This window comes from Pezoporus occidentalis, unplaced genomic scaffold, assembly GCF_034315485.1.
Source record: "Pezoporus occidentalis ecotype Australia unplaced genomic scaffold, CSIRO_AGI_Poc_V1 ctg2, whole genome shotgun sequence".
Classification (NCBI taxonomy): Eukaryota; Metazoa; Chordata; class Aves; order Psittaciformes; family Psittacidae; genus Pezoporus; species Pezoporus occidentalis.
This window is the reverse complement of record NW_026913855.1, coordinates 8700346-8716550: the sequence shown is the minus strand read 5'-3', so window position 1 is coordinate 8716550 and position 16205 is coordinate 8700346. Positions and strand designations below refer to the sequence as shown.

Here is a 16205-nt window from a genome sequence, read left to right as displayed (position 1 = left end):
ATCCCACCAGAAAGAAGGTTGCTTAACTCAGCAATTAACACTAATAATCCTTTCAATTGGATAAACTGTAACCTGAAAAACCATGACATAGGAAATAACATGTCCTAGAGGACTATTACATCAAAAAGCAATAAGAAATATTTCCTCCTATGATTCTTGTGGGTAATAGAGAGCTTAAGCAGTCCAACTTTTAAGACACTCTCCTCATGTTTTTGAAGTTATATCTCTTAGGCATCACCTTGATATATTGTCGTGGTTTAAAACCAGTCAGGCAGCTCGTTCACTCACTCCCCCCCTTCTTTCCCTCCCCCTACTCCCAGGGGGACAGAGAGGAGAATTGAAAAGAATGCAACTCCCACGGGTTGAGATAAGAACAGTTTAGTAACTAAGGTATAACACAAATCACTACTGCTACCACCAATAATAATAATGATAAAGGAAATAACAAGGGAAGAGAATACAACACCTCACCACCAGCCAACCGATAACTTGCCCCCCCCAGCCCGACCAAGCACCGATACCTCGTCCAACCCGCAGTCCTAGCCCTTTGGGGTGACTCTCAGTTACATCCCGGGCATGACATGCTGTGGTATGGAATACCTCTTTGGCTAGCTTGGGTCAGGTGTCCTGTCTCTGCTTCCTCCCGGCTTCCCCTCCTCCCTGGCAGAGCATGAGACTCACAAAGTCCTTGGTCAGACTAAAACATCCTTGTTATCAGCTCTGTTCCCAGGCCAAAAGTCAAAACACAGCACTGCACCAGCTACTAAGACGGTGAAAAATGACTGCTACTGCTGAACCCAGGACATATATTTACAGGGGAAATCTTTTAAAGCTGGGAATACAATAGCAAAATTAGTTATTGATGTGCCGTATGGACATAAGCTGAAGGTAAGAAAAGGAGCTATAGGGCTTACCTTGCTTAAGCTCAAAAGCTCTTTAGTGGCTATATGGCTACATTCTGGTTTTGAAAATAAGATCCGAATCCTATTCTAACCCACTTCTGTCCCACTACCCACTATATAATATGTGTCGGGTTGTGTGGTGCAGTAACCCAGAACAGAATCACAGAATCATAGAATAGTTAGGGTTGGAAAGGACCTTAAGATCATCTAGTTCCAACCCCCCTGCTGTAGGCAGGGACACCTTATGCTAAATCATATCACCCAAGGCCTCGTCCAACCTGGTCTTGAACACTGGCAGGGATGGAGCATTCACAACCTCCCTGGACAACCCATTCCAGTGCCTCACCACCCTAACAGGAAAGAATTTCCTTCTTATATCCAATCTAAACTTCCCCTGTTTAAGTTTGAACCCATTACCCCTTGTCCTATAACTACAGTCCCTAATGAACAGTCCATCCCCAGCATCCCTAAAGGCCCCCTTCAGATACTGGAAGGCTGCTATGAGGTCTCCACGCAGCCTTCTCTTCTCCAGGCTGAACAGCCCCAACTTCCTCAGCCTGTCTTCATACGGGAGGTGCTCCACTCCCCTGATCATCCTCATGGCCCTTCTCTGGACTTGTTCCAACAGTTCCATGTCCTTTTTATGTTGAGGACACCAGAACTGCACACAATACTCCAGGTGAGGTGTCACGAGAGCAGAGTAGAGGGGCAGGATCACCTCCTTCAATCTGCTGGTCATGCTCCTTTTGATGCAGCCCAGGATACGGTTGGCTTTCTGGGCTGCAAGCGCACACTGCTGGCCCATGTTCATTTTCTCATCAACCAACACCCCCAAGTCCTTCTCCTCAGGGCTGCTGTGAATCTCTTCTCTGCCCAACCTGTAGCTGTGCATGGGATTGCTCCGACCCAGGTGTAGGACCTTGCACTTGTCATGGTTAAACTTCATGAGGTTGCCATCAGCCCACCTCACAAGCGTGTCGAGGTCCCTCTGGATGGCATTCCTTCCCTCCAGAGTATCAACCAAACCACACAGCTTGGTGTCATCGGCAAACTTGCTGAGGGCACACTCAATCCCACTGTCCATGCCACCAACAAAGATGTTGAACAAGACCAGTCCCAACACCTATCCCTGAGGGACACCACTCATTACTGGTCTCCAGCCAGACATTGAGCCATTGACCACAACTCTTTGCGTGTGGCCATCCAGCCAGTTCTTTATCCACCGAGTGGTCCACCTATCAAATTGATGTTGCTCCAATTTAGAGACAAGGATGTTGTGTGGGACAGTGTCAAACACTTTACACAAGTCCAGGTAGACGACATCAACTGCTCTACCCCTGTCCATCAGTTCCGTAGCCCCATCATAGAAGGCCACCAAATTGGTCAGGCAGGATTTCCCCTTAGTGAAGCCATGCTGGCTGTCACCAAGCACCTTGTTGTTTTTCATGTGCCTTAGCATGCCTTCCAGGAGAATCTGCTCCAAGATTTTGCCAGGCACAGAGGTGAGACTGACTGGTCTGTAATTCCCCGGCTCATCCATTTTCCCCTTCTTGAAAATGGGCGTTATATTTCCCTTTTCCAGTCATCGGAAACTTCACCTGACTGCCATGATTTTTCAAATATGATGGCCAGAGGCTTCACAACTTCATTCACCAGCTCCTTCAGGACCCACGGATGGATGTCATCGGGACCCATGGACTTGTGCACATTCAGATTTTTAAGATGGTCTCAAACCAGTTCCACTCCTACAGTGGGCCTAGGGTCTTCATTCTCACAGTCCCTGCATCTGCCTTCCAAGACTTGGGTGGTTTGGCCAGAGCCTTTGCCAGTGAAGACAGAGGCAAAGAAGTCATTCAGAACCTCAGCCTTCTCCAAATCCTGTGTAGCCAGTTCTCCCAAGAGCTTCCTGAGGGGGCCTACATTTTCTCTAGTCTGTTTTTTATTTGCTATGTACTTGTAGAATCCCTTCCTGTTATCTTTAATACCTCTAGCTGAGTTTAATTCTAACTGGGCCTTAGCTTTCCTAACCTGGTCCCTAGCTTCCCGGACAACATCCCTGTACTCTTCCCATGCCACCTGTCCTTGCTTCCACTTATTATAAGCCTCTTTTTTCATCTGAATTTTCCTCAGGAGCTCCTTATCCATCCAAGGAGGTCTCCTGGCCCTCCTGCTGCACTTCCTTCTGGTTGGGATGCAACACTCCTGAGCTTGTAGCAGGTGATCTTTGAATATCAACCAACAGGCTTGGGCCCCCCTGCCCTCTAGGGCTGTATCCCATGGAACCTTCCTAAGCAGGTTCCTGAAGAGGCCAAAGTCTGCTCTTTTGAAGTCCAGGGCAGTGAGCTTGCTGCATGCTCTTCTCACTGTCCTGAGGATCTGAAATTCGACCATCTCATGATCGCTGCATCCAAGGCTGCCCTGGAGAGTCACATTTCCAATGAGCCCTTCCCTGTTGGGGAGCACGAGGTCAAGCATGGCACCTCTCCTTGTCGGCTCCTTTATTACTTGCAGAAAGAAGTTGTCTTCCACACAATCGAGGAACCTCCTGGATTGCTTGTGCCGGGCCGTACCGTCCTTCCAACAGATGTCAGGGTGGTTGAAGTCACCCATGAGAACAAGGGCCTGCGAGCGCGAGGCTTTTCCTATCTGTCTATGGAGTGCTTCATCCGCAGGTTCTCCTTGATCAGGCGGTCTGTAACAGATCCCCACAGTAATGTCTCCCATAGCTATAGTCCCTTTAACCCTGACCCACAAACTCTGTTAACTGCTCACCTGTCCCCAGACAGAGTTCCATACTCTCCAGCCTATCCCTAACATAAAGGGCAACTCCCCCTCCCTGCCTGCCAGGCCTGTCTTTTCTAAAGAGCCTGTAACCTTCCATTCCAACACTCCAGTCATAGGAGCCATCCCACCACGTTTCTGTGATGCCTATTATATCATACCCCCGTACACGTGCACACATCTCTAGTTCCTCTTGTTTGTTCCCCGTGCTACGGGCATTTGTATAGAGGCATCTGAGCTGAGCTCCAACTGAAGCCGGCTCATTGGCTGGAATGGCTGGGATATCTCTACAGTGCTCCAAGCATTTATTATAGGTTCTGGCAACTGACTGGGTGTGTTGGAATGGAATGATGCCCCCCTCCCCCAACACATCTAGTTTAAATCATCCTTGACCAGTCTGGCAAGCCTCCTGCCAAAACTGCTCTTTCCCTTAGACCAGCTCCACCAGCCCCCACTAGGCCTGGCCTACAAGCTTGGGTCCCGTGTTCAAGACACCCAAACCCCTGACTATGACACCACCCTTTTAACCATTTATTAACCTGGCCAATCCTCCTAGCTTGTTTTAGGTCATCCCCTGTATCCTGGAGAATTGATGAAAAGACTATCTGAGCTCCAGAGCCCCTAACCACCTCCCCCAGGGGTCTGTAGTCCTTCTATAGGATAGGTAATGACAATGACATGTTTATTTTGTAATGCTTTTATTGGAATAAATAGAAGGACCACCAATTAACATTCACAAAATCAATGGTACATCACTGCAATGAAGGTGCAAAATTGTGTCTGTCAGGAAGATATTGTATTTGGAGATGATAATCTATGAAGAAATGGTGGACTTTCTAGATGTTTCCTCAGAACAAGAGAGACAGACACAGGCACAGAGAGACACAGCCTTATACTAACATGCAGCACAAAGAAGCGCACATGCATTCCTGGAAGAAGAATGCTTTGCTAAAGCACAGAATTATGTCTGCAAGTTGCCCAGGCATCAATTCAGTGGTGGCTGTCCATAAAGGAACTGGGTTATTCTGAAAGCTGTGTTTCTTTCACTAACCACCTATAGAGAAACCAGATTGTCTATTAAAGTGGAAGTATTTCACACAAAAATCAAAACACTAGCCTGTCTCTCAAGTTATTCAATGGTGATGGGAGATATTCCTAAACTACCTCCTGAAATTCTCATTCACTCTTGGATATAAGTCCTGAATAAAAGTGGTGTGAGCAGAAATACCTGCACCTAAACATTTGAAAAGTCATACACTTCTTCAAGGACATCTCACTAGATATTGAAGGCTTTCCATTTGGAGAAAATATTGAAGAGATGAGATTATACTACAATCCTACAGTAAAGGGGATCTGTTTCTGAGGGGAAGACAAACTTCATTTCCAGCTCCTTTTCTTCTTAGGGAGAACAATATTTACCAACAAAAAGGATGAAGTTGGTTGGATTATGTTTGATGAAGAAAAGGAAAGGGCGGTCAGCCTTAAACTCTTCAAACTCAGAAGATTGTTTGATGTCTCCAATCACATCTGCTGAGCCAGCCATCTCAGTGCCCTCTTCATTGACTTCCATGTATGTCATATGGACGGCCTCTGATATCTTCAGGCTCTTTGCTGAAGAGATTCCAGACAGATCAGCTGAAGAGCTGAACAGGTCAGTCATACCCAAGGCCTTTAAGACAGCTATGAGGTTGTATTTTTCCTCAATCTTCATGCGCGGGAGGTACACTTTCACTCTCTTCTTTTCCATCACACTGGGACTGGTCCACTCCTTAAATTTATCAAAGTTGATTTTTTTCTCAATCTGCAAAGAGAGACAGGAATAAAATGCCTGAGACGAAAGTGCAAGGGCCTTAATGGCTGTGTTTATAGCATTCGCTACTATATTTTTCATTTAGTTTGTGTACACAATAGAACTGATACTTATCTTAAATATATTTGCTTATATCGTATGCTTCCTCCTGACTATGACCTATGTATCATCTGTCTTAATGAAGTTCTCCAAAACATTGTCATCTTAAAATTTCCTCATCAGATCAAAAGAACTGTTCCTCCTGGTATATATTTTATTGATCACTTCCCTCACCTTAGTTCCTTTCTAGTACTGCGTTTCCCACATTCCTTTTAGTCAGCTCCTGTACGGTCTTCCTCATCACTTCCATTTTTTAGTTCCCCTCAGATAAGGTTTTCTTACTTAGCAAACCCTTGAGTGCCTTCCTGGAAGACTGAAGTCACTCAAGATTTTAAAAAAATCTTGCTAGCATGTCTGTTTCTGGTACCTGATGGAGACCGATGCATATAACAACTGATTCAGGGCTATAGGAGCACTATTCTCCTTTACTTTTGTTTTATGAGCATGGAGCCCAGTGCTCTTCTAAGATGCCAGTCTCAGCCTGAGCACTTGGTAGCACTTGGGGGGGCTTTTGTGCTCCCCCACCTGCTCAGCACAACCATGGGGTAGGCAGCTGGGATGTAAATGGACAGCAAAAGATCTGGTGGCAGCCAGGTCCTACTGAACTGGTACCTCTTCTGTTTCCCCTGACAGGGCCATACCTGCTCCAGACCAGAGACATCGTCAGGCAACAGCACCAGCATGCTCAGCTTTCCACTGGCATATGGCAGCTCCAGGATCTTAATTTTCTCTGAAGGCACAATTCCCATTTTGAAGGTACTGTTCTGACACATCATTTGCACAGGTCTGCTTTCTTGCTGCAGAAACACAAACGTGAGATAATGTGACTGGGGAGTGAATTTTTCTTTGAGCAGGCAAAAGTACAAATTCTTTGAAAGGGACAGGAATTGATCTTGAAGCATGCTGCCTTTGAAAAAGACCTGTGTCTCCATTTTCCTCTCTTACATGCTGGTGTGCCCTGGAAGCCTGGTCATACACAACTCATGCAAACACCCCATGGGCTTAGGCCCAGGCTCTGGCAGTGAGGGACCTAGCTAAATCATCCAACCTGTGACAGCAACAGGCTGTATGTGTAACAGGTTGGCTGTGCAAGCCAACAGCTGTCCTGGCCAGAAGATGGGTCCATGCCCTCCTACCTCTGTCACACTGAAGGGTGCTTCCCGAGTGTCTTCTTCTTTAAATGCTGTCTTCCATATCGCTTTGAAGTAAATGGCATTCACAAGGACCAGTGCAGTATCTGGATTAACAGAGCCTGCCACAAGGAAATCTTGGATCTGTCCTTTAAGAAAGAGTCAGGGCAGAGAGTGATAAGTTACACTTGGTGTGCACAAATACCTGCAATGAAGGGCATGGGGATGGAGGGGTGCCACTTTGTGGAATTTTGTTTTCGTAGCAATAAGCAACCTGCTTTTGCTTGACCTCTTTTCCCTAGACATTATGAGGAGAAGAAGACAAGGGTATAGATTACGGTAGGTGGGGGAAAATATCTGCTACCCATTTTTCAGTCCTCACCATTTGTCTCTTTCTCCACCCAAGAATTAATGAGCTGTCTTGCTTCCTCTGCAGCTGTTTTGAAGTCAACTTCTTCCATACCTGCTTTGTAGAATTTCTTTGCACACTTTAAGTATTCCTGTAAGCAGAAGGATTGCTGTTGTCAGACAGATGAGTACTTGAAAATGTATGAATGTGAAATGCAAGACTGAAATGAAGCAGAATGGTTAAAAGAACAGTGAACCTATGCCCCTATGTTTGAACATGTCAGTCACTGCTGTCTTCCTGTAACTGAATCTTAAAGCTGTATAAGAAAGACTACTTCAAATACTTAGATCAGCACTTTTTTTAAGATAGGATTTTAAATTTAATTTTTTAAATATTTTCATAATTTTACTAGAACATGTTCAGTTTAATAAATAAATAATAAGAATAAAATAAACATTTTTAAGGACAAACAATGTTTGTTTCCTTTTCTTTGTGACTGCTTTTTATTTTTAATACTGTGTTCCTCCATTCTTAGATTCCAAAACCAAAGCTTCCTTTCACTGGGAAGATTTGATATTTGGCCTTGGAAAAAAAAAATGCAAATATGACAATTTCAGTCTTTGTGCTTTCAAGTCATAAAATATTTTTCATTTCCCTTAAAAGTTAAATTTTTCATTAAGAGACATATTCTAGCAAATGAACAGCTATCTTGATTACTGTCTATGACTGCTGCAATATGGGTGTATTTTATGCCATTATGCTTTTGCCTGACCTCCATATAACAACCACAAGAAGGTTCAAAGTCATTCTGAGCAAGTTCCCCTTATGGCTCACAACCACTTTTTCATCAACAACAGCAGGTTGGTGATGGTGGTGCTTCTGTAGGGTGGAGTCACAGGGCCTTTATGGGAAATCCTGCAGAAGTCAGGTCCCAGTACAACTCACCGTAAGAATGGGGTATGTTTTTTCAATATAGAGTTTGTCAGCAAACTTCAGCGAGTATGTAGCATTCAGCATGGTGAGGTCTGAGAGAAGATCCCTGAATGCATTATGGATGTATTCAGAAGTGCCACACTGAGGTGATGACATGAAAATAAGAAGACACATTGCATTAGTTTCTTCTTATAGTATCATAGAATCATAGAATGGTTAGAGTTGGGAAGGACCTTAAGATCATCTCATTCCAACTGCCCCTACTATGACATAAGACCTTAAAGGGTTGTCCCTATAAGTTAAGAGTCAGTCTGCAATGGAATCCTCCCCCACAGATATAGGACTGTCACCTTTGGGACAGCAGGTGCTGTGGTGGTGGTGCATTGTTCATCCTTCTCAAGGTAAGTCCCCTGAAAAGTGTGTTTTCTAAGAGCGCAGTTGTGTTTGTGTCACTGACACTCTTGGTTTGAGAATATTACCAGAGTTTTTGACAGGGTCTGAAACTGTTTTGTTCTGAGGAGAAAATCAGACAGAAAGGCGTATCAGGTTATTCTCTACCTCAGAGTCAATAGCATCTCCAACTCCTGTAATGTTATCAAAGTGAAGAACCTGCAAGAGAAAAAGCCAGTGGTAGAAATAACAAACATGACCAAGAATTATGTGAATTTGAGATTTACACATGATGCTTAACATTGAGTTGTTGGCTCAGAAAAATATATTGCTAACTGAAAACACAGATGAACTAAAAATTCACAAGTGAGCTTGCAATTGGTTTAAACCCTCTGTGGCCTTCTTGGGAACTGTAAATAATACTGTTTTCTTAGATGATAGTTTTTCTTTGGATGTCTAGAAATTAAATGAGTTCCATACGTACTGCTAATTGTATTCCTTTCTTCCTGGGGTTTGTGGTTTTTATATATAAAAAAAAAAACAACCTGAGCACATTATCTGGAAGATGTCAGAATTTAGACCAAAAAAAAGCAAACCATAAAATTTGACAACTGCTAATCTATTTTGTTGTTGTCCTTGATATTTTTTTCCTAGGTCATAACTAACTGCCCCTTATAGTGACAATATGCAACTTTCCTTAGTATTTTCTCAGAATAACTCTCAAACCAATTCTCCATTTTGTGACTATGGCTTACTCTTTTATATTAAAACAGGTGACAAGCTCATCAGTGGTTAGTATATTTCAGTGATATTACTTAGAAGGAGCAACAAGCACAAGCAGAGGTCACTTTACACCCATGTCAAGTAACTTACCTTCTCCATCTGAGACTGAGTGTTACCTCTTGCTCCCAGATAGACCATGGCCAGGGTTGAAATGATGCTCAGGGAGGAGTAGAAGATGTTGTCGTTAACATGGTGGACTTTCAGCTCTTTGAAAACATCAAAAGCAAATTCTGCATTTGCTTCACTGATGGAGCCCATTGTGAAATCAATGCTGTCTAAAGCAAACAGAAAGAGTCTGGCTTATTATATTGAAATACAATAATGGTAATGCAAGAAAGTCAGTACACTTGAACCGCTGAGCTCAGTGCATAAGGTTTTTCTTTGCAACAAACAGAATCCAGTGGTATGGATTTAAAAGGCAGGCGTGCTTTTGGATTCATGAGCAATGAACGTGCTGGGTAGGTACAGATTATGCATAAACTGGTGATTGTCTTATTTGAAACTTGATTTCTCCCTCTCTGTATATGTACACCATATAGTTGAAAATGTTGCAAAGAATATTAGTTACCTTGAAAGAAGCATATTAACAGTCTTGTCTCTTAAGAAAAAAAGAATCAACATAGATATTTTTGAGACTCTAAATCAGGCTCTTCACTATCATTCTTAACATCACTTTTAAGATCAATAAAGAGATTAACAGGTCAGCCATCTATGATCCAAACTGATGTTAATTTCAGTATACAATGTACATGTCTGAAACAACAGCATAAGTTTTGTTAGATTTATTCTAATTTCAGCCCAGAGAAGATAGATTCTTACACCACCTACTTTATCAGAGGCCCCCAAAATTAGCAACATTACTTTTACTTCTTTAAACGGGATTATAAAGGCGTATCGTTAATTGCATCTCACTGTTTCAAAAAAGCGTTCTTTAATTTTTTATCACCTTTTCCATAAAATACACCCTTTAATAAGACAGTGCTTGTTCAGCCTTTTGATTAATTTGCAGAGCTCTTCACATCTTCTGTATTTAAGTATTTTTCTGCCCTTTTCCTCACATCCTTGTAAAATTTTCCCTGTATTTTCAGCACCTCACATTTTGTATAACACTGGAGGAAATTATTTTTTAATAAAGGAGACAATACAGAATAGAAAATACAATACTGTAAAGTCTAATACAACAGTATAGCATCTATACCACTTACAGTTTCCCACATGTTGACACAAAGAGAGAGAACCTTGCTAGGGTGGTGAGTTTTTTCTTTAATCTTAGAAAATGCGACTAAAAGACAATACAGAGCTGCAGTATGCTGGGGTCACCTGAGCACACTGCATTCCTTAATTTCATTCAGAGAATATCCATAAAACCTGCAAGTGAGCTTTAGCTGCACCCTCTGGAATTTAAGCAAATTCAATTTTGTCTTTTAATCCTTAATGAAAAATTAAAGGGATAGAAGAAAAAGGAAGAAAGGTTGTCACAGCATATCACCAGTTTTCAACGTGAAAAAGCTATTAAACAAAACGTTAGTTCATACAAACAAATACTTTGACTTTTATGCATGGTAGAATATGAAACAGTAAAGTAATGCAGAACGCATGTGAAGGTGAGGTGAGGTGTCGGCAGAAGGCATCCTTTAATCATTTGTTTCTTCAACTAACACTGAAAGTCACAAACATGAGGTTACATCAACAAAGCTTTTTGCAAGTTTTGTTACAGACAATTTTTCCTAAATTGCAGAAGAGAACTTCAATCATCATCAAAAGAAGTGCTTACCTTTTCAGCTTCACCTGCAAAGGTAATAGTACAGCTTCTCAGCTGTACTTGGTGTAGACTTGCCGAACTCCTGGGAATATATGTGTAATTTTGTGACACGCCCCACGCTGCCTGTTCTGTGTTTAACAAATAAAATGATGGATGGATCTCAATGTCAGATGTGTACTTTTACTTGGAATAAGTCCATTCTTTAAAAAAAAAAAAAAAAAGCCTGAATGCCTGAATGAAAGAATTTTCCACTAAAATCCCTAACATGTCCAGAATGGGAGATTTATTCATATAGCACATGAAACCTTGCAGAAAAGAAAGGATCGTCTTGAAATAGCTGAAGCAAAAATAGTGAAAAAGCTATTCATTGGAACTTGAATTGTAAGTATGATTTTATAATGGCAGGAAATAGTGTGGCATAGCTCATGAAAATAAAAAATGTGAGAAGTTGAGCCTTGCAGAATGTCTCTAAGGAATTTTGAGTTTATTTCTTAGTTATTCCTCTGTAATGAGTACTGACAGGCCAGTCCCCTTTCAGACTCTTTGTTCTATTAACTCAAAAAAATTATTAAGATCAGCATCTGAAGGACTGCTTGCTATGGTATGCCCACACTGTACTTATTGCAGCTTTTCTCTCTCCTGTTGCTGGCTGGACTACCAACATCACTGGTCTTTCTTTCAACCAGAGTACATTGCTCTTGCTGAAGAATGGGGAAACTTCTGCTACCAAGGAACTTGAGAAAGAGCACATCCTTCAAATGTTAGTTGCCAAATTTAATAATATTGAAAAAGATTATTCTGCAAAAACATGTATGTAATTCCCCAGTGCCACTGTTTCACAGTTTCACAGACCTCAGTTTCACAGCTTTTCATCCCACAGCAATCTAACTCAGGGAACTCAGATGCAGTCACAGTCTGTACAGCACATCAGTAGAACAAAACCTTTAGTGAGCATATTGTGGGAATAAAAACTAATTTCAAAGGTAATATTCAGAGTATCTGTATAGAGAAGTATTACAGAGTTGAAGAAAAATGTGTTGGGGAAACAAGGGTTGAGGTTGCTTTTCAAATTCAGGCATCAGGATATTTAGATCCCAGTCAGATTGTACCATAGAATCATAGAATGATCAGGATTGGAAGGGACCTTAAAGCTCATCTAGTTCCAAGCCCCCTGACATGGGCAGGGACACCTTCCACTAGACCAGATTGCTCAAAGCCCTGTCCAGACTGGCCTTGAACACTGCCAGGGATGGAGCAGCCACAATTGCTCTGTGCAGCCTGTGCCATTGCCTCACCACCCTCACAGTAAAGAATGTCTTCTGAAATCCATCTAATTTAAATATTTCCTTTTTTAACTTAAAGCCATTCCCCCCTTGTCCTGTCACTACATGCCCTTGTAAAAAGTCCCTCTCCATCGTTCTTGCAGACCCCTTTAGGTACTGGAAGGCTGCTTTAAGGTCTCACTGGAGCCTTCTCCAGGCTGAACAACCAGAAAAGGATTCAAACTCACTGCTAAAATTTTGAGGAATAGTTTAAGGTGAGTTTGTCCTTTTCCACAGGTCACAGCACCAGATGCCAGATTCAAAATGTGCCTTTTGTGCATATAAAGACCATTTTTCAGATCTTTCATAAGTAACTTCATGGTACATCAGGTGAAGAAAACAGCTGAAAAAACATTCATGGTCTGCAGGACAGTCATAATATACAATAGCAAGCAGAAAAGTCACATAATTCCTTTGTAATGAAAGAATGAACAGACAATAAAAGAAACGGCTTTGACCTCTCTGAATGCCATGTGATTTTAAAACAGAAATCCAAAGTCAATACACAAAATGCCTCTGAAATTGTTTAGAACAAATCATGCTCCTGCAAAAAAAAAAAGAGGTGAACTCTTTAACCCTTTTAGTTGTCTATACAAGTGAAAAGCCTCTGAACTCTCCATGCCTTTCTCCTTAAGGCAGTCCTTGCTAGTCCTGTTAAGCTGAAGATGCTAGTGCAATAACAGCGAAGAGCTCAGTCTGGACTGGTGTACTTACATACCACTAGTATTTTAGATGGCACAACGACACACACCCAGGCTTGTCTGCTACAGCCATTGCTATGCAGCAAGCGTGCTTTTGAGGAAAGATGTTTAGCCCTTGCCTCACATTGTTAGCCCATCACTGCAAATCTTTTGTAAAGACAGTAAGCTATTCCCTCACAGGAGTGATACATAAATGGTACTACACCACTGGTTTAAGTCTGTTTATCTGAAAATGGTATCACCATGATGGTAGAAAGACAGATTAAATAGGTGAATGTGTCTGTACAGTGCTGAATACTTTTAATAGCACGACTGGCAGAACTCTCTAAAGTGCAAGCTGTTCCTGTATCTGCTGCCCCTTCTGCTTTTTCTGCTTAAGACTGCTTTGATTCTGTTCAAATAGGCTTTAACACGCATGGCCATGGTCCATTGTTATATACTTTACAGCTCAGAAGTCAGAGGATTAGCCAATATGTTCTACCCTGTCAGTTATAACTTTCCAGTATGACTTGAATCTTTTTTCTTGACAACCAAATTGTCTAGCAGTACAGTCTGTCACTTTGGCATTTATGCACCGTCTACCTGAATCACATTTGGATCATCCTAGTCAGCTTGTGACTTAGAAGATACAAAGATATCAAGTAAGCCAGTACAGTTGTTTCACAGCAGCCAATTTGTAGCATTAATATTGTTGGCAATAGCATGTTTTTTTAAAATAATTCCTAGTTGAATATATTCATTAATAAGAGCTGGAGCACTGCAACATCTTTCTTAAGGGTTAAAGAGGGAGGCAGAGCACCTTGGGAGAAAAGGTGATGCAGGAATCATAGGAAGATTGAAGGGAGAGTGCACATCAGTTATAACCATCCTGGCTTTGATGCTAAAATCTTCATTCCTTCTAGGCCAGGTTGGATGGGGCTTTGAGCAATCTGGTCTACTGGAAGGTGTCTCTGACCTGGACAGGGGTTTTGGAACTAGATGATACTTAAGGTTCCTTCCAACCCAAACCATTGTGTGATTCTATGATTCCGTGAAAGGAATTTTTTTGTTTTGCAGTACAGAAGGGACAGTACACTCCTCTAGAAGCATGCCAATACACAAGCCAGGTTACAGTTTTTGTTAGCATTTCCATTTTTTGTTGGGCACATCAATGGATTGCTCTTTCCAGAACAGCTGTGTAATGCACACAAAAACAAAAGGATGTGTTTTGCCACATGTCATTTCAACAATGCTTGTCCCAAGAAAGAGGTCAGCTAAGGCTTTGCTGTCCTTTACTCTGACAGGCATTTCATTGTGGTGCTGTCCCTAAACCAACAGACTCAAGCATTTGAGCCTTTCCAAAAGGATATGAAGTCCAGGTCAGCTCACAGACCAGAGCACAATCCAATCACAAGAGCCCACGCAGAACTCCAGAGTTGAGTTCCCCTCCACTCTGGTGCTCTTTTGACAGTACAAAGGAGCATTTTGGTTGTTTCATGTTTGTCTGGCTCAGAGTGACTGCCAGTGATTGTTTAGTTAGTTGCCACTGCAGACCCTGTTGCTGTAGCTATCAATGATGGTTTATCTCTCAATTGTCCTTTCGGACTGTGTTCTTTCCCCACTCTGAAGAAAATTTGGTGTCTGGTCAAGCTTCTTCAGACAGGAGCTTGTAGCCCAAATGGCACTTGTTACCCTGGAGAGAAGAAAGTTCAGTATGGTCTTATCCAGGTGCATAACTTATTTGATGGGAGGGTGAAAAGAAGATGGAGCTAGACTTTCTCTAGTGTTTTAGGCAAGAGAGAATTGACACAACTTGAAGTAGCATAAATTCTATTTAAACATATGAAAACACATTTGCTTATGAGGAGGGAGATAAAGCCAGGCTGCCCAAAGAGGCTGTGGAGTCTCCATCCTTGGAAATATTCAAAACCCAGCAGGGTTGCTGTAGCTGACCTTGCTTGAAGAGGGGATCTTAGTGTAGACAGTTGACAGAAGTAACTTCCAGTCTCAGGTGTTCTGTGATTTTGTGTTGTAAGTAAAGGAAGATCTCCAGGGAGATGGAGACAGCAGGGTTATTCTCCATTACTATGCAAAGTACTGTGGTACAGATAAGGCACTTACTATAGGAATGTATGGCAAGTCCCAGAGTACCGTTTCCATGTTGTACGGGGAGCAACATCATGTCATACTGGGGAGACCTGGGCCTCTCTTTGTGCTTTCTAAAGGTGTGTTAGTTGTATCAAGAGGTGCAGAAGGTTTCAGACTTTTTCTTGCCCCCATGTGTTACCTGCCAAGCCTTTCCTCTGGTGCTGCACAGTAGTCTGCCAGAGTAAAAGGGTCTTAATTCTTCAGAAAACAAAAAAAAACATAAGCCTTTGGAAGGCCAGTAGCAACAAGGAGGTTTTAGAGGTTTATTTATTTTTCTCTGTTTTCAACTAAAACATTTTGGAGCATTTTAATATTGTTTAAATTTTATTAAATTGCTAAAATAAAATATTGTTAAAATGAGAACCAGAACCATGCCTTGGAAATGAAACCTGCCAGGTGAAAGCACAGAGGTTCTCATGCAGAGTGTTGGGTCCAGCCATGCTCCTGAAGCATATGAACCTTTCCACTGCATGGTTGGTTGGTGGTTGAGAGCACAGGGTCTGAATCACAAAAGCCATCTCTCTGGGACGCAAGAAGGACTGCTTGCCCCTAATATCCCTAGGGTTTTGGAATGCTCAGAGGCCACACCAGGCATTCATCATCCCGCTGGCCAGGTCTGACACCCCTTTCCTGGGGAATACTTTTCCACTGCTCTTTAAATATTGTGCCTCCTGCCTGGTTTGTGGTGACCAGGTCCAGGTCATAGCCATTGGCACTGTGTTGCAGGTTTGGTACAGTACTGCTGAATTTGCACTTTTTGCTGCATCCTGTTTCCCCTTTTGAGAAAGGGGAAACATAGAATTATAGAAACATAGAATAGTTAGGGTTGGAAAGCACCTTAAGATCATCAAGTTCCAACCCCCCTGCCATGGGCAGGGACACCTCACACTAAACCGTATCACCCAAGGCCTCGTCCAACCCGGTCTTGAACACTGACAGGGATGGAGCATTCACAACCTCCCTGGGCAACCTATTCCAGTGCCTCACCACCCTAACAGGAAAGAATTTCCTCCTTATATCCAATCTAAACTTACCCTGTTTAAGTTTTAACCCATTACCCCTTGTCCTATTACTACAGTCCCTAATGAAGAGTCCCTCCCCAGCATCCCTAAAGGC

The 16205-nt window shown here is 42.4% G+C and overlaps 1 protein-coding gene across 1 annotated transcript; it reads right to left on the bottom strand.

Annotated features, from left to right (window-relative positions):
• Positions 1-4379: 4379 nt before the first annotated feature.
• Positions 4380-11573, bottom strand: LOC134163153 (ovalbumin-related protein Y-like). The gene is made up of 8 exons (XM_062617750.1): positions 10952-11573; positions 9268-9452; positions 8563-8613; positions 8017-8145; positions 7105-7222; positions 6729-6871; positions 6234-6389; positions 4380-5484 (listed from the first exon to the last, which is right to left on the bottom strand). The coding sequence occupies exons 2-8, from the start codon at positions 9433-9435 to the stop codon at positions 5083-5085; spliced, it is 1167 nt and encodes a 388-aa protein (XP_062473734.1). The 5' UTR covers positions 9436-9452; positions 10952-11573; the 3' UTR covers positions 4380-5082.
• Between the last annotated feature and the right edge of the window lie 4632 nt (positions 11574-16205).